Consider the following 24,242-nt stretch of genomic DNA (forward strand, 5'->3'; position numbering starts at 1 on the left):
CTGCCTCCGGTGGGCGTGGGCGCCAGCCAGGTGAGGAGGGGCGGGGGCTAAGGCCCCCGGCCAGGGGCGGAGCTCGGGCTCCCACCCACAACCACTCCCCTCTCTTCCAGGGAGGAGAGTCTTTAGCAGTCATGTGACCGTGCCCTAATAGCCATTGTGCATGCACAGATGACAGCTTCATAAATGGGAGTTCTGGGGGAGGGGGGTTGCAGGGGTGAGGAAACCAAACAGGTAATGCCCCATCCCATCTCTGATGTGAACTGTGAAATGCAGCTTAAAACGCAGCAGGGGGGAAATGAACCTGCTGCATTTTGAGCCACAGTTGTGAACATGCCCCCCAGTTGTGAACTGTTACACCATTGAATAGAATCCTCAGGTAGATGGTGCTCCTAGCAATCAAGTCAAGTATGTGGCTCTTCTGTGGTTGAGGCAAACTGTTCACAGAACATGGGAAACTGCCTTATAACAGCAACATATATAGATGTTCATTTGGCCCAGCAGCAGCTCTCCCAGGTCTCAAGCAGAGGACCTTCTCATTACTTGCCAGGTGAGCCTTTTAACTAGAGATGTCAGGGATTGAATTTGGAGCCTTCTGCATTCAAAGTGTGTCCTCTGTCACTAAGCTATGGTTCCCCCCACTACCGGGCACAACACTGGACTGTTATCTTGTCACTGCAATCCCACCTAAACCCACATGTGCAGAAGGATGGCTTGTTCACACAGTTTGCCATGAGCTGGAAAGTGCTGCCTGCTATGTGCCCAAGGTTCATATGTGGAATTTCGCAAGCCTCGTCTCAGGAATGTGAAAACAGTCTTCAGTGTGTATGTTCTCCTGATTATACATTTAAAAGCTAATCCCCAAAGCACACAGATAAACCATCTTATCTAACTTTCATCTTCAGTGTTGTCGTGTACACAATGAGCTTCCCTCTTATTGGCAGGTGTATAGATTTCCAATACATGAGAAAGATATGTGTTTTCCTCATTTTTCACTATCATTGGCTGCTGTTCTAGTAATGTACCGTATTTTTCGCCCTATAGGACGCACCTTTTTCCCTCCAAAAATGAAGGGGAAATGTGTGTGCGTCCTATGGGGCGAATGCAGGCTTTTGCTGAAGCCTGGAGAGCGAGAGAGGTTGGTGCACGCCGACCCCTCTCGCTCTCCAGGCTTCAGGAAGCTATCCGCAAGCCTTGGGAGCTCCGCGGGAGTTCCCGTAGGGCTCCCAAGGCTTGTGGATAGCAGCCTCCAAACCTGACCTGGTTTGGAGGCTGGCGGTGGGGAAAGCAGCGCTTCTCCCCACCGCCAGCCCCACAAGCTCGGGGGACAGCGGGGAGGCGGAGTGCGCCTTCCCGCTGTTCCCCGACCTGGTTTGGAGGCTGGTGGTGGGGAAAGCAGCGCTTCTCCCCACTGCCAGCCCCACAAGCTCGGGGGACAGTGGGGAGGCGGAGCGCACCTTCCCGCTGTTCCCTGACCTGGTTTGGAGGCTGGTGGTGGGAAGAAGCGCTGCTTTCCCCACCGCCAGCCCCACAAGCTCGGGGGACAGCGGGGAGGCAGAGCGCACCTTCCCACTGTTCCCCGACCTGGTTTGGAGGCTGGCGGTGGGGAAAGCAGCGCTTCTCCCCACCGCTGCCCCACAAGCTCGGGGGACAGCGGGGAGGCGGACCTGGTTTGGAGGCTGGCAGTGGGAGCTGCCTCCATCCCGAAGCCTGGGGCGTGCTGAGCCATGCGCCCCAGGCTTCGGGAAGATATCCGCAAGCCTGGGGAGACCAGCGCGACTTCCCGCCGGGCTCCTTAGGCTTGTGGATAGCAGCCTGTTCTGGGGACTGGGGTCGGGGGAAGCTCGGGTTTTCCCCGTCCCAGCCCTGCGCCTGGGGGGGGGATATTTTTTTCCTTTATCCCCCCCCAAAAAAAACAAGGTGCGCCCTATGGGCCGGTGCGCCCTATGGGGCAAAAAATACGGTAAAGAAGTACCATTCTGAAGTTTTAGATAGGAAGCGTTTTCTTCACATAGAATATATTGTCAAGGATTTCATCTGAATGGCTGTTTAGGGCTGCATACTAGTAGTGGCAGGCCCAAGCTCACACATGCAATCACACATATACAAAGCTGCTTCCACTGGAAACAGAGGCATACATTTAATTCTTAGTAAAACTAGTCAAGTTCCATTTTCTCCATAGACTTGTTTTACCAAGTTTGTAAAACAAAACAAAACAAAACAAAACAAAAACCCCCGCACTCTCCAACATCATTTCTAGGTCCTAATTGTGCAAAAGGTAAAAAGAACTCTGCTCCCCTAAGATTCTATGGTCCATCTGAGCAGGTTATAGTACTCACTGTGCTTCTCTGTTCAATCTGTGGTCTCTCCAGGGCAATAGTGATGCAGTTCAGGAAAATGAAGGCCAGGACAATGTAATCAAACAGCTTATGGGCGATGATAGTTTGACAGAGGATACGAAATCTGAAAGACAGTTCACTTGTTTGTGAAGTGCATATGTTTCTAAGGGATGATAGGGGTAGTGAGAAGGTTTGGGGGAAGTGGAAGATGATAAAATTACGCCCTGAAACTTTAGCTGTTAAACCTCCCGTTCAAAATTCTTTTGGTTCCACTTGAAAACTGTGCAACTGATTTAATTAGTATTGCCTCATGGCAAACTTTTAGAATCTCCCATTTTATTAATAATAAATAGTAGTAAATTTGAGAGCTGGAATAATTTCCTCTGCTGCTATAAGCTTTGCAAAATAATGCAGAACGTATTGTGAAAAGAAGATACAGCAGTGCAACATTGCTAAAAAATACATCATGGTGTATGTCTGATAATGTAATGCAGGGGTCAGCAAACTTTTTCAGATCTTGTGGGGGGCCGGACTATATTTTTTTGGGGGGGGGATGAATGAATTCCTATGCCTCACAAATAACCCAGAGAGGCATTTTAAATAAAAGCACACATTCTACTCATGTAAAAACACGCTGATTCCCAGACCGTCCATGGGCCGGATTTAGAAGGCAATTGGGCCAGATCCGGCCCTCGGGCCTTAGTTTACCTACCCATGATGTAATGCATAAACCAACCTGTGCTCTAAAAGATGTGCAGGTGTGATTGAAGGTAAATGCAAAAATTCAAGGCAGCGTGGTAGTATCCCACCCCAATATGCCCATCCCCCACAAACATAAGCAAAAGTAAAGGACACATACCTGTTTTGTGGTGAGAAAAGGTAGATGGACCAGTCTTCACGCAACTCACACCAGTCTGGCTTGTAGGCCTCTATCATCTTTTTGATACGGAAACACAGGCTCTGTGAAAAGCGAGGCAGAACATCAGAAGTTGCCACCTTCTTCACTTTCCCCACACGAGCAAGACTCCTTTAACGCCTTGAATACCAAAAACTGAGAAACCTCCCAATTACAGGTTCTTCATCTATATGGATCATTCACTACCCACCATGCCCCATGCAGGGTAAGAAAATGACTTGAAATCACAGCTGTGGGAGACGATGATGGCATGGACAGAGCGTTCAGAAGTTTCTCTCTGATCTGACATAAAACTGAAGGGCTGAAAAGAGAACTTCAAGGTCATCAGAGCCAACTGCAAGCACCATGGCAGGATTAATGAACTAATTTACCTCCTAGAAAGTAGAGAATCAGCACTGCCATTCTGACTTAGACTGAAAGAAAGCTTTGCTGATTGGGCAACACTTAAAACTACTAACAGCCATGGGCTACTAAAACAGCTCAGAGCATTGCCTTCTACCGAGAAAACCCCCAAATGTCCCTTATTGACATTTGGGGAAATGTCCCTTACTGACATTTCACACCTGGTGAAATCCATCGAGTCCCTTCGAGAGAGAATTTTATGTAGCCGAGACTGAATCCTGAGCACCCTTACTTGGATGTTGGGAGTAAGTCTCGGGGAATCAGACTCAATTTGAAGTAACATTGCATAAAGTTCACAGTAATTTTTCAAACATTGGCTACATCAGAGGTTTGTGCATTCCTACTAATATTGCCTATTCCATAAGTAACAGAGAGACGCAGTTAGAGGCATGCAGGTATCCATGGGGATGTTCCTAATGCCAAAAATATAAAGGAGAGTCTGAGATGTAGTATAAGAGGAAATATTCTACTAACACATCTGGAATTTCAGACAAGACTCAGGCTAAGGACAGGGCTTCAGAGATACACACGTAAAGCCTAATCACTGCTGATCTTTAAAAAACAAGAAAACCTATGAAGTTTGATAGGATTCTGCTGTACTTGTGGGTGGGATTTTTAGCTGTTCTTGGTGTATGACAGAAATTGAATTTTCATGTCTTGCAAGCTGCCTTGCGTGGGCAGTGTGCCCTGAAAGGTGGTAGAAGCACTCTGAAACCAATTAAATAATGCCAGAAGAGTCTATGGCTTGGGAAATCTGGGGAACCATAGAGTTCTATAGAGTTCTTCAAAAGCTGATCACTCTTCAATGAGAAGATCAAAATGGGCAAATCTTCCTGGAAGATAGCTCACTCACCACTAGGGAAGGACAAATGTCTCAATTTTTGTCTCTCTCAGTTTCTATTTTTTTTTCTGTTGTCAAGTTCAGTGCTCCACATTTCTGTATCAGTTTGTGATTTTTGTAAATATATATATTTATATATATCATGAAAACTGATCAGCATTCTAATGCAAATTTCTCCTAGCATACATGTGCTGGTATAAAATTTTGCATGATATACACATTCCAATAGGCAATTTTCCTGAGCAGAATGCGTTTTCATATGGTATTTTCACTAATATATGCATTCTTATGCACATTTTTACCTATTATTTCCTTCCTTGGTAGAAGAAGAAGAAGAGGAGGAGGAGGAGGAGTTGTTTGGATTTGATAGCCCGCTTTATCACTACCCGAAGGAGTCTCAAAGCAGCTAACATTCTCCTTTCCCTTCCTCCCCCACAACAAACACTCTGTGAGGTGAGTGGGGCTGAGAGACTTCAAAGAAGTGTGACTGGCTCAAGGTCACCCAGCAGCTGCATGTGGAGGAGCAGGGAAGCGATCCCGTTTCACCAGATTAAGTGTCCACTGCTCTTAGCCACTACACCACACTGGCTCTCTGGTATGCATTATTTAATTGAAGAACTGCAACACAAAGTCACAGAACACAATGTTCTTTTCAGAGAACATGACATGAAAAGCATTTCATAGAAGGAGAAGTTTTGGAAAGGGTTCTGTTAGAGCTTCACTGTGATCTCTCTTTGCACAGTACAGCCAGGAAGTTCTGGGCTGGCCCAGCTCACCCTCTTATCTGTTATGATGGTTCTCCTCAACTTTACAAAGTCCTAATGCCTCTTTACTGGAGGAAGCAACTACTTACATAGTCTATCTCCTCCTCATCTTCTCCATGGTCTTTGCGGTTGTTCATTTCTGGGAACATATCTTTAGCAATGTTGGGCATTTTGCCATTGCAGTTCTGGTGCTCACTGGGTCCTGTGGTCACACCCATTTTCCGCAAAGGCCTGTGATTGGATAGGACTGTGGGTGCCAACTCCACCAGTTCAGAGGAGCCTTTGGTGTCCAAGGAGAGGGTTCGCCGATGGTGGTGAACTCTTACTAGCCCTTCCTGTTCACCCTCTGATGCCCTGTGTCGTTCCCCGGATAAGAGGGACTCGTGCTCAGCTGAAGGAGGCTTGTGCTTGAGGCTCTGTCCCCGGGCGAGGCTGTTCCAGCTGGAGCGGCGGCTCCCCCAGCCCCCAGTCCGGCTCCAGGCACCGTAATGAGAACTACGAGAGCTAGACTGCAAGAAATCCAAGAGAGGGTTCAGCACCCCCACCCAAATAGGAAAGCAGCACAAGTCAACATCCTCAGCCATTTATTTCTTCAGAATGTTTTTAGACCATCTTTCATTACGAAAATCACACGAGGCAGTTCAGAATCAACACAGATCATTAAAATTACAATGGAACAGTAACTTACTTCAGACCAGTTGCTTTTACTTCAAGCTCTTTTAACTGTAAATTAGAGTATGTGGTAAATCACAGCATACATTGGCTGCCACTGTAAAGGATCTTATTCTCAGGTGTTAGGACTGGAAATCATTGTGGTAGGCAACATGTGCTACACCTAGATTTAAATTCACCCACCAGAGACATTACACTGCTTTTCCTGGATTCGAGGGCCATGAGGACTTGGTCTGGCTGCAGAGTATTGCGGGAAGGGTTGGGAATTCCAGCAGCTGCTCCAGGCTGGTTGAGACACGGAAGGCTGGGGTCAAGATGTCCATTTGGGGTCATGGGAATTGCACAAAGCTTTGGATCTGAGCAGAAAAATGCAAAGGAAAGAGAGCAAAGGACATTCCTTTTTCCACCCAGAGAGCCCTTCAATAAATGCATTCACGTGCTTTCAGATATATAGTGAACTCGAAGGAACTGTGCTCATACATAAATTCCACATACATAGATTCAGACTTTGGCACTATCTTCATAGCAATGCCTCTAGGAAATTGGGAGAACAATATGGGAGAATTCTCCTCCATCACCCAATAGCTTCTGCATTGACAGTGCTTCATACTTTTCCCATTAAAGCCTGGAAACGTTCTCCTTGGGAGAAAGTAAAGCTTATTCTTTATTGCCCAAATGCTTAGCAAAGAAGATTCTTGCAGTAGGCACTCCACTACAGCAGCAGGAAAACTGATGCAGTAGCAATAGCTATCCTTAGTGTGAGCACCTTAATATTCACATACATGGAAAGAAGCAAAACTGCAATGACTGATGATACCCCCCCTCCCTGCTTTCAAATCGAAGGCAGCTGTAGCTTTGTTCCTGCAGCAGGCACACATTACAAAAGGAGAATATAGTAAAAATGAGAGAAACCGATGAAGGCATTAACCAATCCGTGACAAGCTGTTTTGTATCCTATGTTTGAGAGCCACCTCTGCATTCCCAGACCAACACCAGCAAATCTCTTTTCATTCGTATCTGGGAATCTATCTACTACCAGACATGTCCTGACTTCCCTGGAAGCAGAGCGCCTATTGAGCCATTTGGCCTTGGAAACCCATCAGCAATATGAGGGGCTTTGAGGTTCTGAAGCAAGCAGACAACCAGTGAAATTCCCTCCAGGTTGGGCACCCTACAAACCAACAGCAAATAAAAACTGAAGTCCAGAAGGCGAGGCAGAGATGTATCTTTAGAATGGTACACACTATTGGGTGCTGCCATATGGTAAAGAGAAAAGATCATTGCTCACAACACAAAGATAAAATGCAATTTCTCTCTTCAAGTACCACTCCAATGTAGTAAGGGTGCCTGACTGGCGTGCATTTCCATGGTAAGTTGCCCCCATCACTTTCTTTAAACCCCAAACTCCCAGCGAACTTCCCCCTCTTCACTGTGGTCCTTAATAAGAATACGCAGGCTTGTAACTGGCATTTACAGCTGTTTGTGTTAAGGGCAATTTGCAGTATTCTCAAAGAAGAGCAGAGGGCATTGCTTTGGCTATCACACAAACAAAATTCTGCCATCCTGTCTTTTGGCTGATTTTACTGATGTTTGAATCCAACCTTTTGTCAAGTCAAATCAGTAGCCACAGGGTATTTTACACATATTTTTTATTTCCGTCTGATGTGCTTTGTGTGATTTGAACACTAGGGGTTTGATTGAAACTCAGTGTGGGAGCCCAGTTCCATCAGCAGCTTGAACATCTTCATCATTGTTATCCTAGTTCCTATGAGGTCGAGTAGAAAAGCCTGATTTCGCCAAGCCTGTCTAGGACATCACTGTTGCCTTTCAAAGAGAAGTGACAGGATCTGGGCCACAGCGTGTCCAAAAGGCACCAAAATCCTTTAGTGAAAAACATTGCAATAGCTTTGCCTTTTACTATTAGAAATGCAAATGCATTTGAAGTGTCCATTGCTGTGGACTCAGAGCACATTTGGGGAAGAGGAAGATGAAAAGGGAAAGCTGTAGCTCAGTGGTAGAGAAACTGCTTTGCATGCAGAAAGTCCTAGTTTGATCCCCAGTGTCTCCAGATATGGCTAAGACAGAGAATCCTGCCTGCAACTCTGGAGAGCCACTGTCAATCCAGTGTAGACATTACTGAACTAAATGGACCAATGGTCTCACTCAGTATAAGTAAGCTTCTTATGTTCCTAAGGAGGGAACTTTCCAAGATGTTATGTTTTCACATATAAAAGCAGAGACCAACACAACTTTAAGTAGGATCCAAGATTATTCTGCTCTTACAAGGCAATCAAAAGTAAGACCTACTGAGATCAATGGGGATTACTCCCAGGTAAGTCACTACGATTGCAGCCTAATTCAAAGTTGCAAGGTAGTTATGCTAATAAGCCAGAATTGCAGCCAATCGTGAGAAATAGGGAAAATGGGCAATATTAAGTAATAGACTTTATTTCGCTACTCTCATGAAAACCAATATATTCACAAATTAGATTTCATGCAGCGGTTCTCACTGCAGTTACAGTCATGCAGAATTCCTATACCACCTTCTCTTACCCGAGCCATCTTGGAATTTGTCAAACTCCTCATTGTTTGATGAACTCTGATCGTCATCTGAATATGACCGGTTAGCATCACCCTGCATTGGGAAAATAAAATCAAAGACCTGGGAATTGTGAGCATCCTGAGAGCAAAGGAGGTGCTTCCCTGTGATTCCAGCATTTTGTGGCTTCAGCTTGGTAGGGAATTTCCAAGGCAAGGCAAACTACTTTATGGAAATCATTAGCTGACATGCCACTGCACATAAGAGGCGACACCTTAGTGTCCAGGCCATGTAATGGCACATGTCCTTGCTTTTCTTGCAGTTGCTTTGAAAACCACCCTCCACAAACACGTTCCTTGGAAGATCACTGGACATGGGATGCCTTGCCACCCTTTCTAAGCCCTTCAGGCTATGTCCCCAACCAGCTATAGATGTGTGCCATACCCTCCCTGAAAGCAGCTACTGTAGCAACTCACCTCGGCCTGGAATCCCTCCACCAAGATGGCCACCAGCAGATTGAACAGAACATAATTGCCAAATGTCATGAGAGCCACAAAGTAAAGAGATGCCCATGGAGAAGTTGAGGCCATGCCATTGTAGAGCACAACATTCCAGTCCTCCTGAGTCAAGATCTGTAACACAGAACCCAAGCTTGCAAAGTCAAATCAAGAACAAAACATGCAGGCTGGAAAATACGTTAACTGACAGGTAAAAAGTATCTAATTAGTTTTATCCTTTTCGGCCCGCTCATATGCATGTACTTTTTTCTGTTTTGGTCATGATATATCTTTTTTCCTGAGGAGATGCATTGGCTGTGTTGTGCTGTTCCAATGCCACAAGCACTCTCTGAAATGTAGTGGGTTGCCATTTACAGTTCACTGTAGAGTAGCAGAAACACTGTGGCTCCCTTACCAGTGGGCCGAGCTGAGCTCACGATCATTAGTGGGTTGCAACTGATGGCATGGTGTTAAGCATAGCAGCAGGCCCACAAGCCTGATGGTTCAAATCCTATCCTTAATCACTCCTTGTTTCTGGGAAGACATGTCTCCTTCCCCTCCCCTTATTCCCTTTTCCTATTTCTTGGTCTCACCTGGAACACTGTGACAATAGCCCAAAGTAGGGAGTCAAAATTCTTCCGGTCAGGGACTGTGTCTCCTGTGTCAGTCCTGAGGCTGAATTTACACCCAAAGATGTGCATTCCCAGGATGCTGTTGGAAAGAACAGTTTTTTTATTTTTAAATCAACACATTTCTTATGTAATTTTCATTATTGAAATGTTCTTATTTATTTACCACATATGTATCCTATCCTTCTACTAAAGAAACTGGGGCAATACATATATGGCTTGTCACAGGACCCAGAGCTCTGCCTCCTCATCCCCTGAAGAAAAGGTCATGGATATAGGGAACATCTTGGACTGAGAGGAGGATTTGCCCTCAGAACCAGCCTTTGGTGTCCCTACCCCATTGGGAATTCTAGCACCAGGAGAACCTGTCATGCCAGTGCCTCTCTGGCTGGAAGAGGCTGCCTTGCCTTCCTCAGACTCCAGTTTGGAGGCTGTAGCAGAACCCCAGACTCCACCATATTGCTGGGTCATGGGTCACTCATTTGCGACTTAGATTACTAGTTCTAATCCCATTTATCCCAGGCTCGTTCACCGTGAATTTGTTTTCCTTTTTATTCAGGGGAAAAATGCTCTGTCTGTTGTTAACCCTGGGTAACTGTCAGCAAAACCCATACTTAAAGGGTTTGAACGCCTGTTCCTCTACCTGCACATTTCTGTTAGCGCAGCAGTTCAGGGTTTCCTGACTAGCTACTTTGCATTTATCTTGATTTTGTGAACTGTCATTTTAATTGGTGATTTCCTGAATTGTTCAGATCCTGGCATTATTGCACATTGTTTTCCATTAAGGGCACAGAAACAGTGTTTAATTGCACATGATTCCCAAAAGGAAGGCACAGAGAGCAGAGAGTTCACAATAATTTTCTCCCTTTAAATATAGCCTGGACTTGGTGCTTTTGGTTGTGATGTTGGTTGCCAAGGGTGCTTTTTATCAGTTTAGGTTAGTTTGGCAGCTGTGGCCCTAGCTAGAGAAACCTGACCTAGCCACAGCGATGCATGGCTTTCTTACAACCAGGTTATATTACTGTAATGAACTGTGTGGGGCTGCCCTTAAAGACTGTTTGGAAAATGCTGCTGGCACAGAATGTGGCTGCAAGACATCCAGATCATATTACACCTATGCTGCATCAGTTACATTGGCTACTTTTTTATTTCCAGGCCCAATTCAAGGTGCTTGTTTTAGCCTACGAAACCCTAACTAGTTTTGGACTATGTTATCTGAAAGACAGCTAATACCTGCATGAGCCCAACATCAACATCAGCACCTGAGACCTTGCTCACCACCCCACCAGTGAGGCCCATTAGGCTGGTGGTGATGGGCAGGGGCTTTGTTAGTGGTGACCCCACACTTTTGGAATTCCCTTCCCATGGCATTATCACTGCTGATCAAAACAAAACTCTGAAGACAGAAGTGTGCATTTAGCTGATTTGCACTGCTGGTGTGTGTGTGTTGTAATAATATTTTCCTGTGTTTTGAGTTTTGCAAAGCTGCCTTGTTAGGGTATTGTGCCTTGAAAAGTGTTTCCCCCCTTAATACAACAAGTTTTAACAAGCAAACAAACATCCTTTCTTGTGACTGATCAAGTAAAATGGATCTCATTCTGGATAGTGTTCCTGCACCCTGGAATCCCTCTTTTCACCTGAATATAAAGATAAACAGCATGAGGAGCATGCAGAAGGTAGCGACATTGTCCATGGTCTTCATGAGCACCACCAGCTGACGCCGCAAGGCAGGCATGAACCTCACCAGCTTCAACACCCTCAGTAGCCGGAATGTCCTCAACACGGACAGGCCACCATCAGCCTGGCCTATGATCTCCCAGATGCTGCAAATCAGGGATAAAAGCAACAAGAGACAAGGGAGGGGAAGGGAGGGCCAGAGTGAGACCTTGAGAAAGGTAATAGAAAGGAATCCCAAAGGATGATGAATGAGAGTGTGAAGATTATAATAGAAGCAACTTTTATTTGAGTTATCTTTAACTGAGATTCAGGTAGACTGTGTTTGCCAGAGAGCGGGAAGGAGGGAGATAATTTCTGTTGTCAATTGCACTGTTTATAAACCAAGTATCCCTATGTGTAAGAAATACAAAGTTTGTCTGAATTAATTCTGTGTGAACAAAATACACTTGCTTATAACTCCTGAGTTATTCTTTGTTCTTTGGAGTTAATGTTCCCCTTATATCCTTCCCTTAGTCAATTTCAACAGGTTCCTTCCAGGTTCCTTCAGGATCTCTCCTGAAAGCATTATTATACAAAGATGTTATGATGCTCCACAGAAGCGAAAGCTTGTTTCCAGCCTCAAGAACCAGAAGGGAAGAAACAAAGGGTGAAAACTACAGCTTAGCCAAAATGGCAGCCCCAGTTCACTGCCCTGCCCCCCCCCATGTTTGCAGGTGGCAACTGTTTTGGTAACCTTCAATGGAGCCATAATTCAAAACACACGCACAGACATCGTAAATGGTTTTGGGGGTGCTTTGGTCAAGGGTGAAAGCAGGGGCTCTTTCCTTAGTCCTGTTCACAAATTTCTGTGGGTCTACACTGAGTAAAACCTAGTGGAATAACACCTTCTGGCTACCACTACCAAGCTCCCCTCTTCTCAGGTGCACTGCACCCTGGCAAGTAGGAAATAGGGAGGTCCTGGTGGCCAATCTCTCTCCCTGCTGCCAAAACCTCTTGCAGAGCGAGCAGCTTTTAGAGTGCTAAGACTGAAGTAGGAAGCTGCAGCTGCCCACCTGCATGATGAAGGGCCTGTTTTGACCCCAGAGTCCAGCAGTGAGGGAGCCAGAGCAGATTCCTGGGTCTGAGTCTGAAGCTGGTGATCAGGGGACCACCAAACTGGAAACTGGCAGGGAGGAGCTGACTGAAGCAGATGCCACAGCACCAGGATTCTTAAAATTAGAGCCAGGAACTTCCTGGATAATTTCCTCTAGATGTGAGGAAGCAAAGCCTTGTGCTCCTGTAGAGTTGTCACAAGTCAGAGTAGATTCATCTGAGCTAAATGAACCTGATAGAAGGCAGCACCCTCTGTTCCTGTATAAATGGTACTCTGAACAGGGTGGGTGTTTAGAAACTGATGGACAGTTGCAGTGAATGGTGAATCTAGGCATAAGGTTCTCCTGCAGTTATAAGGATGCATGTGGAGCTATAAGATTGGACAGTGAGTGGTATTCAACACCAGTCCTACTCAGGGAATGTCCATTGAAGTTAATGGACCTGAATAACTTCGGTTCATTAGTTTCAGTGGGTCTCTTCTGAGTAGGACAGAGTTGAATACTAACCCCCTACCATGTTTAATGGATTTATGCAAGCAGAACCATGATACTCTTAGTTTTATGTACAGCAAAATGGATCACAGTTACAAAGTTAATAGGAATTGTCCTGAATCCAAAGGAAAGCTGGTGGAAAGGCCGAGAATAGACTCCAGAATGGCACGTTTCTTGGTCCTGTGCACTACCTTTTCAAGTGGCTCTCACATTTTATTGATTAAAATGTTTAATATAAAGTAGTGGCATCACCAAAGTCTAGAATGGCTCGAGATGTGCTGTCCCAACACAACATTGCTCCAAACACTGCTTGGAATGAGTTTCATTTATTTCTTGGGCAGCCCCAACACTGACCCTCACCCATCTTTCTTACACTACGTCTCATACATTGACGCATGGCTTTGATTATCCTTACCTGATGATGACGATGATGCTGTCATAGATGTTGTAAGGATTGCGAAGATAATCAAAGAGGCCAAAGGCAGCAAGTTTCAAGATCATCTCTAGGGCAAACATGCTGGTAAACACAACATTGCAGATTTCCAAAATATTAGTCAGCTCTTCTGGCTGCAGGAGAAATAAAAAAATAAAAATAAAATCAGAAGCCATTTAGGAAACTTTCTATCACACACTGTTCTGCCTAGTGTACAATAAATGGGACCTCTGGGTAGAGAAGAGACTCTTGCAACTTTTCCATTTTATTTTATTTTTTTTAAATTGCATGTTAAATGTCTGTCTGTAAAACCACCATCTCCCAGTGATGTCCCAAAATTTCATGATGTTTCACTTGTTATCCCCGAGTTTTTACCTTAAATCCTTTATGTTCTGTTTTGGTTCTGTCTCCAGGACTGCAGGTTGTTGCTGTTTTTTAAATTGTAGCTGTTTTAGGGTGAAGAACAGCTTCACCCTATGAAATGAAGAAATGAGATTGCAGGAAGCTTAATGTGCCAATTTGGTGTTCCAAAGAAGATTGAGGATTACTGTGATGTTCCATAGAGATTTACAATATACCATGTATATTGTACTGAATGCTGGTTCCTTACGAATAAGGATACGTGATACAGATTATGGACCAGCATACCAACTGGGAACTTGAAATTGTTTTGAACATCCTCAGGGCATTTGCACTGAGGCCGTTATACACATGTTGAAAAACCTTATCTGTAAAATTTGCATCTCAGTACTGAGAAAGGTATAAGTTATTTCTGCAAGTTCCATGTTCTCATTTTAATGTATGCATATTTGGGACTTAATAGTACTAGTGCCCTCTTCTGCCTCCTATAGAATTACACTACTATGTTACTAATGTTGATCTTAGACTATAAAAATTTAGAGTGAATTCACTGCTGGATTGCCAGACATAGCTCTATTATGGACTTGGTTGTATTCAGACAACAGAAGCACACAATTTCATTTTTGTGGTCTTTCTACAAATAATTTTGTTTTGCATCAAACTTTGTTGTTCTTTATGATCATTGGATATATATTTTTTCATCTGCTTAATTGACACAAACTATTTCAATCTCTTGCTTTTCTATTTTTTAAAAGAACCATCAACAAGGTATGCTTATCACTTCCACCATCCATGGCATGTGTTGGAGCACTAGCACCAGACTATGATAGTATACTAGAGCTGTTTTCTAAAATGAATTAGCACATTTCTTTTAAAAATTGTTTTGTATTAAACCCTAAATGCCCTTGGTCCAGTAAACCTGAAGGAGCGTCTCCATCCCCATCATTCTGCCCGGACACTGAGGTCCAGCGCTGAGGGCCTTCTGGCAGTTCCCTCCCTGCGAGAAGTGAAATTACAGGGAACCAGGCAGAGGGCCCTCTCAGTAGTGGCGCCTGCCCTGTGGAATGCCCTCCCACCAGATGTCAAAGGAAAAAACAACTACCAGGCTTTTAGAAGACATCTGAAGGCAGCCCTGTTTAGGGAAGCTTTTAATATCTGAAGGACTATTGTATTTTAATATTTTGTTGGAAGCCGCCCAGGGTGGCTGGGGAAACCCAGCCAAATAGGCGGGGTATAAATAAATTATTATTATTATTATTATTATTATTATTATTATTATTATTATTATTATTTTATTATTAACATTTCCCTTAATGCAAAAGTCAATCAATCAATCAATCAATCAATCAATCAATCAATCAATTTTTGGAAACGAAAAATAACACTCACCCCAGTTATTTTGAGACTTCCTCTCCATTTGCAATAATGCATATTTTCAAACAAAACTTTCCTCTATCCTTCCTTTCTTCTTTTCTTGGTGTTTTCAGCTTCCCACCCCCAGTCCCTTTTGATACCCCTGTTCTTCTAGTAGCAGCTTGCTAGGCCTTGTTCTGCTAATCTTCTCTCATAACTCTCTCTCTCTCTTGGCTGCTGTCTCATTAATTACCCAATGGAATATGTAGATATCTTGGAATATATTTTATCGAAGAGGAGCTTGTTATGCTTTGCGCTGAAGCACACACTTAGGCTATAACACAATTCCATAAATAGAGTACGCAGCCAATCATGTCACTTCTATCTTGTATATGTTGCATACAGAACAAGCATGTCAAGAAAACTGGTGGCATGATGCTATTACCCCCTGGGATGTTTGTGGTGAGAAAAAGGCTTGAATCAAATGATTCAGCCTTGGATGCATGAGGTATCAGGGTTTCACTCAGGTCCTTTGTGGTCTTCTTGGAACTTGCAAATAACATCCACTCACTAAGCCAGAAAAATATAGTTCTGCTTAGTTCATATGTGTGTGTGTGTGTGTGTGTGTGTGTGTGTACAATAAATAAGTGATTGAATGAATAGACTTCAACCACCTGCCCTCCGATGCTTTCTCCTGAGTTCCCATTCCAGCTCCTGAGCGCTTTGTCCCACATAATCATCTGTTCACTCGCAGCAAGTGGTTTTGACAACTGCTGTCCAAAAAAATCCCCTCCCTCCTGTATTCTGAAAAAGCAAAACCCTTCTCTCTCCACAGCCTACTAATTCATCCCCACACTTTCTTGGGATCAGTGACTTCATGCTAATTTCAACACAATGAGAAGGGGGAAACAACAACAACTGCACACCTTTCCCATGCCAGATGATTCTTTATTAAAGCTGCCAGTTTCCCTAAGTGAAAAAGTAAAGACAGAATGGGAGAAACAAGGGCTCTAGTTCCACCCATAATTATGTTTGACTAATAATGCAAGTGCTAAAAGGCAAAAGATGGAATGTAAAAACTAACAGAGTGATCTTGTACATCGTCACACAGAAGGAAGAGTAAGTGTTTGTAAGATAAGACTATGCACACTGTAGTAAGCACCAGGGAAGCAGAATTTACTTTGGAGTCAATCTGCATAGGATTAACTTCTAAGGGTCTTCCCTCATAACTTAAAAACCTGTATTGTAGGGTGAAGAAAAGACAGACGGTAATTTCAGAAGGAAGTGGATATCCCTCCCCTTATTTATCTCTACTTTTACAATCTCTACCATATAACACTGGTCCTGAGATCTGCATTGGCTCCCAGTACGTTTCTGAGCACAATTCAAAGTGTTGGTGCTGACCTTTAAAGCCCTAAACGGCTGCAGTCCTGTATACCTGAAGGAGCATCTCCACCCCGATTGTTCAGCCTGGACACTGAGGTCCAGCACTGACGGCCTTCTGGCGGTTCCCTCACTGCAATAAGGGAGGTTACAGGGAACCAGGCAGAGGGCCTTCTCGGTAGTGACGCCTGCCCTGTGGAACGCCTTCCCATCAGATGTCAAGGAAATAAGCAACTATCCTACTTCTAAAAGACATCTGAAGGCAGCCCTGTTTAGGGAAGTTTTTAATGTTTAATGCTGTATTGTTTTTAATATTCGATTGGGAGCCACCCAGAGTGGCTGGGGAAACTGCCAGATGGGCGGAGTATAAATAAATCATCATCATCATCTACTTTTCATTTCCTGAGCTGAAGAATCAGGCAGAACAAGAACATTTTGGATCATTCAATAAGCCTCTGTGTAAAACTCCTGCAAGCTGGTGTGGAGGATAGCAGTTTTCGCAATATGTGTTCTGAGGCGGGTTGAAAATAGGATGCTGTCCTAAAATTTGTATGTTTATCCTGGACATGAAGGAACCATTTCAACCAATCACTCTCCAAGGCAGATATCACATTAGAATATATTTTGCATTTTACTACTACTACTACCCACTTCTGAAAACGTTGAGTTGGGGGGAGGAGACGCTAGAAGAAAATACGAGTGAGGACTGAGCAGGACAGAAACTTGTTTTGTAAAAATAGACATAACCTGCCTCACTGTAAACACTTTAATTTCAAAATCGCATTGTGGTGTGTTTTACATTTTTCCTTGCCTTTCTGAGAAGAGGTCTATGGGGCTTGCATTTTCCTCCCCCTTCATCTAAAATAGATGAGAGATGTGAAACCTGAGGCACGGAATTGTGTCCTGAATATGACTAGCATATTTCATTCTGATCTCAATGTCCAAATGGAGTATCTCACAAAAATATAAAATGCTGAGTGAGTGGGAGAGTGAAACTAAAGACCTCACCTTGTTTCACAAAAAGTAGTGGTTTTTGACATGGCAGGGCAGTGGGGGAGAGAGGTGGGGAGCAGCTTTCCTAATATCCATCCACTTCATTCATTCCTGCACATGGTACTAGAGTTGCACGTGGTGGAATTCCTGCATACAGTCACTCAATAAGCACACCCCAGTGTTCAAGCAATGACACTAAAAATGTCAAAGATATCACACGGAACCACTCCGACAAGTCTCCCAAACAGAAATTGCAGTGGAGGTGCTGTATGGGGAACTTATTGCAAGCACAAAATATAGCACACAAAGCAAGTGTGGGAAATGCAGTCTCCACCCCACAGAAGGGGTATTGAGGGGAGTGTGGCTTGCATAAGACAAATATGTAACATTAACAAGTGCATATTTACTTTGCTGAAAATGTATTCTGCAGAAAGGTTATAGGGGGAAACTTCTATTTGTAGTCTAATGCTCATTTCCAAGCTCCCCACCGCAGAGACGAGCGCATATCCAAGTGGATTAAAGATACGCCTATTTTTGGCAAGGCGTTTTGAGATACCAGGCCTGTCCTATTTAGATGTGCGCTTGTCTGTATGGGGGCAAGCACAACCGTGATGAAAATAAGCTCAGAGCTGCACAAGCAAATCTGCCCGAAGTGTCTTTGGCAGAAACTAGAAAAAGCAAAAATACCAATTCTAGCCCAAACTGAACAGATTATGTCAGTGATAATGAGAAATGTAATGTAGCATCATGATATACTGGTGAATTGTCTTCCTTGCTCCTGCTGACGTGTTCTCTCTCTCACGCCTTCTGTGCCTTCATGAGGAACTGATGTTTTAAAAGTCATCCTTGTCTGTCTCTTACCGAAAAGGTCACCTGTTCCCGCTCACTCTCCTTTCCTCCCTGACATCTGTTTCACTAGTCAAGTGCACATCTGCTAATCTTTTTCTAATGGGCCATCACTCACCCCAGGGAATGGTTCTACCTAGGGAGTTGGGTAAGAAAAGAAGAGCGTAGCAGAGGGAGACAGGAGAGGAACGGCTGTGGAAAGGCAAAACTTCTAACAATTCCACATTCCTGAGTGGAAGAGAAAATACAAAACAGAACACAGAGAGCCAGAGACACAATGAAAAAGCAAAGCAAAGAGGAAGCCAGAAGCAAATTATTAAAATGGGGAAATAATGAAGGGAGGGGAGGCTGCAGACATGCAATACAACTAAAGCTCATGGCTTCCCTCAAAGAACCCTGGCATACAAAACAAACAATGATGAGGATAATATATGAAGCCCAAACTAGACGCCTTGTTGGGGGTGTTTAACAAAGTTGCAGGAGTGGGAGGAATGATGGTCAGCACACACTTGGCTGTTTCACACCAGCTGTTGGACCAACCTATCACAAGGTTTCTGTGAGGGAAGGGAACGGGCGGTGGTGAGGAAGATTCAGTTTTCCCGCTCAACCACGGACCTCACTTACAGTGCAATCAGGGGCTAGCTCAACTGAGTTCAGTGGAACTGACTCACTTTGGATCCTGCTGTCAGCCTAACCAATCCCACAAGGTTGCTGTGAGATTAGAAAGAGGCAGGGGGTGAACCATGTACAATGGCAGACATAAAATGTAAGCAATATTCAGAGGCATACTTAGGTGTTATGAAGTTAGTTCATTGATAGACCTATGCGCCATAAATTTGCCCTAAAGAAAATGGTCATCACTATTCCCAGTGACAAGGAGGTTGAGAAACCTATTATGTGTTGTATAAAGACGTACTTTCTTTTGGCTATTGTGATGGGCAGGTTGATCTAGACAGGAGTGGGGAACCTGTGGTTCTGCAGAAGTTGTTTGACTCCCATCAACCGCAGCAAGCATGACCAATGGTCAGGGATGATGGGAGTTGGAGTCCAACAACATATGGAAGGCCACAAGTTCCTCACATCTGACTTAAAAAGAGAGTAAAGTCATATCTACACTATGCTAGCTCATCTTTATTATTACTTCATACTTTCCAGGGCTGAGTCATGGCACTGATTTTAAAAATGTTCTGAAGTTAAGCTGTGGCAATACTGGCTCAAATTAAACCCTTCCCAGAGGTCTTAGCACATACTGTTGTTATGTTCTGATGGTTATTCTATAAATAGTCCTAAACAGTACATTAACTCAAGCTTATGTAAAATTTAAATGAAGTAACTCACGCCAAAATCGCCCTTTAGCTACATGGCTCTTGGATAACCTCTCCATCATATAAGTCATGTGTTTATAATATTTGAATACTAGTAGATGATTATACTGATTGTTCTTTGCCCTTAGTCGTTGCCAATCAAAGTGATAACTACTCAGCTTCTTTAATTTTTCTTTTATGTCAGAGCTTTCTTTTTAAAAATGATTTATGTTTTTATACAGGCCTCCTCTGAGCTGGGCATCATTATTTTTAAGAATGAGGTGGCTACATTAGTGCTTATTATACAAAGCAGAGGTTTTAATCAACCAGGGCCCTCTTAAAAGGCTATGCCCACACTGTCTGATTCACAGCCAATTCTGTGCTATGAATATTCCATAAACAGAAAGCAAGACTGTGGGCAGGTTAATCAGCAAATGTGGGTTATCATCATACATATTGGGAGGGAAAGGGGGGGGAGGAGAATGGTATTTTCCACACTCAACTGCTATCCCGTCCAGCTTTCACAGAAAAGCAATGAAACTAATGATGGTTGGGATTGCCCTTTGATTATTGTTGTGTATAGTTTTGTTTTGTTTTTAAAACTAAAAAGAAAAAAGAAACTAAGGATAGAGGAGAAATTTGATTCATATCACATTTAAGGGTCAAACTACCTAATTCGCAATTTCTGAAACAATATGTGAACCAAAACACAACCATCCTTTGAAATTTGCATTCCTCTGAATTTTGCAATGCAGTTCTCCAGCTAAGTAATTTATACAAAAATGCATATACTAGGGTAAATTAATGATAAAGTGTGCATAACATAACATAGTGAAAATAATACACCAAAAATCCATTACCAAAAACTTATTTGCAAAACTGTTTCTGAGTATTCAAACATTTGTATACAGCCTACTTACACAGGGGTTATATTCTAGGCCCCTGCATGCATAACTGAAAACACGTAAACTGGGGAGCACCATCTAAAATGCCTCCAAACACCCATTTCCCCCCCCTGTTCTCCAGCTCTCTCTCCTACTCTCTCCCCAATCCAGACCAAAATAACTGTAGCTGAAGCTATGGGTCTGCCTGAAGAATGCGGAAGAAAGTTGCTGCTGCTGCTGCTGTGCTACCCCGCATGTCAGCTGTTAGGTGGGGAGGCTGAGCAGCCAAAACAAAGCCTCACTGCACCTCAGGTCTCTTTGGGTCTTCCTCCTCCCTCCCTGATGTCCTCTTTGGGCTCTGGGGAGGGTCTCCTTGCGAGCTACGAGGACTCTCCAGGTCTCTCCCACCATTTCTGCATTTGAAAAAAAGTTACTTATTTATTTTCCTGGCATCACACATATATGTGGTTGCACACGAGTCAATCATGTGTAAGTGGGAGGGTGCCTGTATTTGGAGAAATGTCCTGATGAATTCTCAGAAGGACTGCTTTGGTGGGGGGAGGGGGCGGAATCTGCAAACTGATGCAGAAATGTGAGACCTGAATTCAAGATTGGAAAAACGAGAAACTGAGAGAAACCAATATTGACAGATTCATCTATTGTTAAGAAGAAGCTAGGGGGCTCTTTTTAGCTGTGTGGATGTACAGAAAGATGTTGTATGCATGACCTGGTAGCAGTCTTATCCTGGATTTAACTTGGCCCCCACTAAGCAGTAGGTGCCAAGTTCCCCGACAGGCTTTGGTAAGAGGAAACAGACCCCGTTAGGTTTGTCTCCTGCTGCTTACATCAGGTTGCCTCACTTGTCAAACATGGAGATGGCAACTTCCTCCTCACTTTTGACGTCACCCTCATTTTACACCCACTCAGGCAGTATTCCATCTGCCCACATGCACTACCTTCTGCTCTTTCACTGTCCACAGAACTGCTCACAGCAAAGCTCCAGCTTCATTGAGGCAGATCACAGGATCTCCACAGTACCATCAGTCTGCAACTACATTGCCAGTTCCTCCCTCTTCTGACTACACTGAAACACATATTTCAGAAGCACTTCAGATCAACCAACATTCCAGAGAGTATGTTACATGGCAATCCTAACCACATCTACTCAGAAGTCCCATTGAATTCAGTGGGGTTTACTTTCAGGTAAATGGGGCTAGGCTTGTCGCCTATGTCAGGAATGCTGAGCAAGGGCTGGTCATCTCTCACTATCTTGATACCATGTGCTGTCCACAAAGCACACCAACATGCATCAACAAATACAGATCACCCGAGTTTGGTGAAGTTTTTATGCAGAAGAGGCTGCGTTGTGCGAAGGCGACCATGCTTACTGATGAGCAACTGGACATTCATAATGCAGATTCTTTGCAGTTGTAAACACAGAAATATAATTATTTTCTACAAAGCTATAATGTATAATGTTGATTTAAAATGCCACATTATTAACTTTCTACAGACATCAGGGTGCAGCTATTGAGGGAATATTTCATGCGGAGGAACAAAACTAATTTGCATGAATTAATTGCCTGCAATTAACATAAGTTGCAAATTGTTTTCATGAACTTAGCTGAGGCCAAAACTACAATGTGTTCTCTATGTGATGTGAAAATGTGGCATCAGCCCTTGGGGAAAAATGGAAGAAAAATCCTGAGAGATTAAAAATAACACCAATAGATTAGGAAATTATTTTACTGGCTTCACAGTTCAGAGTGTAAGCCTGTGGGTAGCATTTGTTCTTTTAATTCAATTGTTGTGCTGCACCGAGTGCCGAAGCACTTTCCAAATAAGAACAGCTACAGCAATCACTACTCTAATAATTCCTGTACATTGCAACTCCTCTTTGGAAACCCCTTAGGTTTTCAATTTTTGAAACAAAATCTTTACAACATCAAGGCCTGAAAATGTCCTGTTACAAACAGAATGACCACTGGAATGGTCACAATTCTAACACAAATATCTGAGTTTCCTCGTATGCGCCTTGAAAGCTGGATCCTCTGCCATTCCTACTGCATACATCAATAGCAGCAGGCGGGAGGGGGTACCATTGTACACCTGGCCTCCCACCAGCTGCTTACTGGAAGAGACAAGGTTGGATTGGCTCTGGTGATGCAACTGACCTCCTTGCTCCCTCACCCTCCTTCCCCAAACCTTAAAGCAGAAACAGCTCCACTGAAAGAAAGCTGGTGTTGCAGCTCCACCCAACAGAGTGAATCACTTTGGCTATACAAGACGCTATACAAAAGACAAGACTGCCACATGACAGCAGCGGTACATGCAGGCTTTGAGCGGCAGGTTGTCAGTACAAACATCTGAGGTCTGGCACAGCTGCCTTTTAAGTTATAACCCTGCTCAATATTATGTGTAGCTGATTCCTCTGTGACAGTTCAGAGAGCCTCATTTGTGTCCAGACAGTTGCCTTTTCTATTTTGAAGTATTCTTTAGCACAGTTTCAGATTAAAAGGAGAGTTCCTGCGCCTGCTGCCCCTTGAGAGGGTTCCTTGAGCTCCATCCGTACAGGGCACACCGGATTCCCTTGTACCTATGTAGAAACGGGCTGTGCTTGTGTGTCTCTTAATTAAGCTGGAAAGACTGGCAAATGGATGGATTTGATTTGAGCGGTGGGTGAAGTGCCTGCGCTGTCCCCAGAGGCTGTATTAAACTAAACCAAATAGACTAAGGATTCAGTTAGCTAATGAGGGGAGAAATGAGACCGAAAGAGAGGAAGATAGTGGGAGCGGAAAGTTGGCAAAAACAGGAACACACACAGAGAGAGATCAGCTGAATGGAGCATAAATGGAGGAGGACAAGGAAAGGGACAGAAATAAAAGGGAGGAAAAGGTAGGAAGCTGTGTTGGTTCGTCTAGATCAATATTGTTACTAGTAGTGCTTCTCCACGTTTTCAGATAGGGAATCTCTTCCAGCCCTACAAGGAGATGCCAGGAATTGAACTTGGAACTTTCCGCATGCAAAGCAGTTGCTCTACCACTGGGCTATGGCCCTTCCCCAAAAGAAAGAGCAGGAACTGAAAGTGAGATATAGAACAAGGAAGCAAAAGGAGGTGGAATGCACTTCAGATGGTTACTTCACCTATTAGTCCGCCTCCCCATTCATTCATTTAGTGAACACAGACACTTGTTGCCCACTGGGCTTACCAGCTATTTTTGCCCCAAAACCACAGTGAGGTAACACCTTTATTAGGAACCAAACCAAATGTGACAGAGTTGTTTCCAGGACTGAGAACAAATTAATTAACTGCTTTATTTCATTTTTGTTTAAATGGGGGTATGTCTATTATTTCTTCTTGATCCCAGCAGTTCTTGGTACAACCTGTAATCTGCAAAACACTTACCAGAGGCTAATATGTAATTACTCCATCTTAAAAAACTGTTACAAACTGGGGCTTTAGCATCATGAACTATTTTTTTTACTACACTCACCCAACAAATAATTTTCTAAATATCCAGTCTGAAGATGTTTGGAGGAACTCAAAAGCTTGCTCATGTCTTTGTGACATATTGGTTTGGCCTAACAAATGTAGTATTCTAGCATGGCTTTAGCATCTCCCCTGCCCTGCAATGAGCCAACAGAGCTACTTATGTTTTTTATAGGCTACATCTTCCTCAGCCAACCTAGAGCAAATCTCTCCCATTCCATTTGCATAGGTGCCAGATTCGTTTGGTCTTCAGACCCTGGCCTCAGTTCACAGGACCACTACTGCTACTGCAAAGCCTCCAATTGGGTTTTCCTTCCATACTTTCTTGTGGGGTGGGGAA

At 43.8% G+C, this 24,242-nt stretch overlaps 1 protein-coding gene across 2 annotated transcripts in view; it reads right to left on the reverse strand.

Moving 5' to 3' along the window:
• The window catches only part of CACNA1I (calcium voltage-gated channel subunit alpha1 I), a 288,035-nt gene that overhangs the window by 43,797 nt on the left and 219,996 nt on the right, over positions 1-24,242 (reverse strand). Inside the window, exons 11-19 of one of the 2 annotated variants that reach the window (XM_053405099.1) lie at positions 13,272-13,423; positions 11,234-11,419; positions 9,561-9,678; positions 8,947-9,102; positions 8,485-8,566; positions 6,115-6,287; positions 5,349-5,768; positions 3,196-3,296; positions 2,337-2,460 (exon numbers count right to left, since the gene is read on the reverse strand). In XM_053405099.1, coding sequence (XP_053261074.1) covers positions 2,337-2,460; positions 3,196-3,296; positions 5,349-5,768; positions 6,115-6,287; positions 8,485-8,566; positions 8,947-9,102; positions 9,561-9,678; positions 11,234-11,419; positions 13,272-13,423 — 1,512 coding nt within the window. Of the gene's footprint in view, positions 1-2,336; positions 2,461-3,195; positions 3,297-5,348; positions 5,769-6,114; positions 6,288-8,484; positions 8,594-8,946; positions 9,103-9,560; positions 9,679-11,233; positions 11,420-13,271; positions 13,424-24,242 lie in introns of both variants that reach the window. The other variant, XM_053405098.1, reaches the window with a different exon arrangement.

Source organism: Podarcis raffonei, chromosome 10, assembly GCF_027172205.1.
Source record: "Podarcis raffonei isolate rPodRaf1 chromosome 10, rPodRaf1.pri, whole genome shotgun sequence".
Lineage (NCBI taxonomy): Eukaryota > Metazoa > Chordata > Lepidosauria > Squamata > Lacertidae > Podarcis > Podarcis raffonei.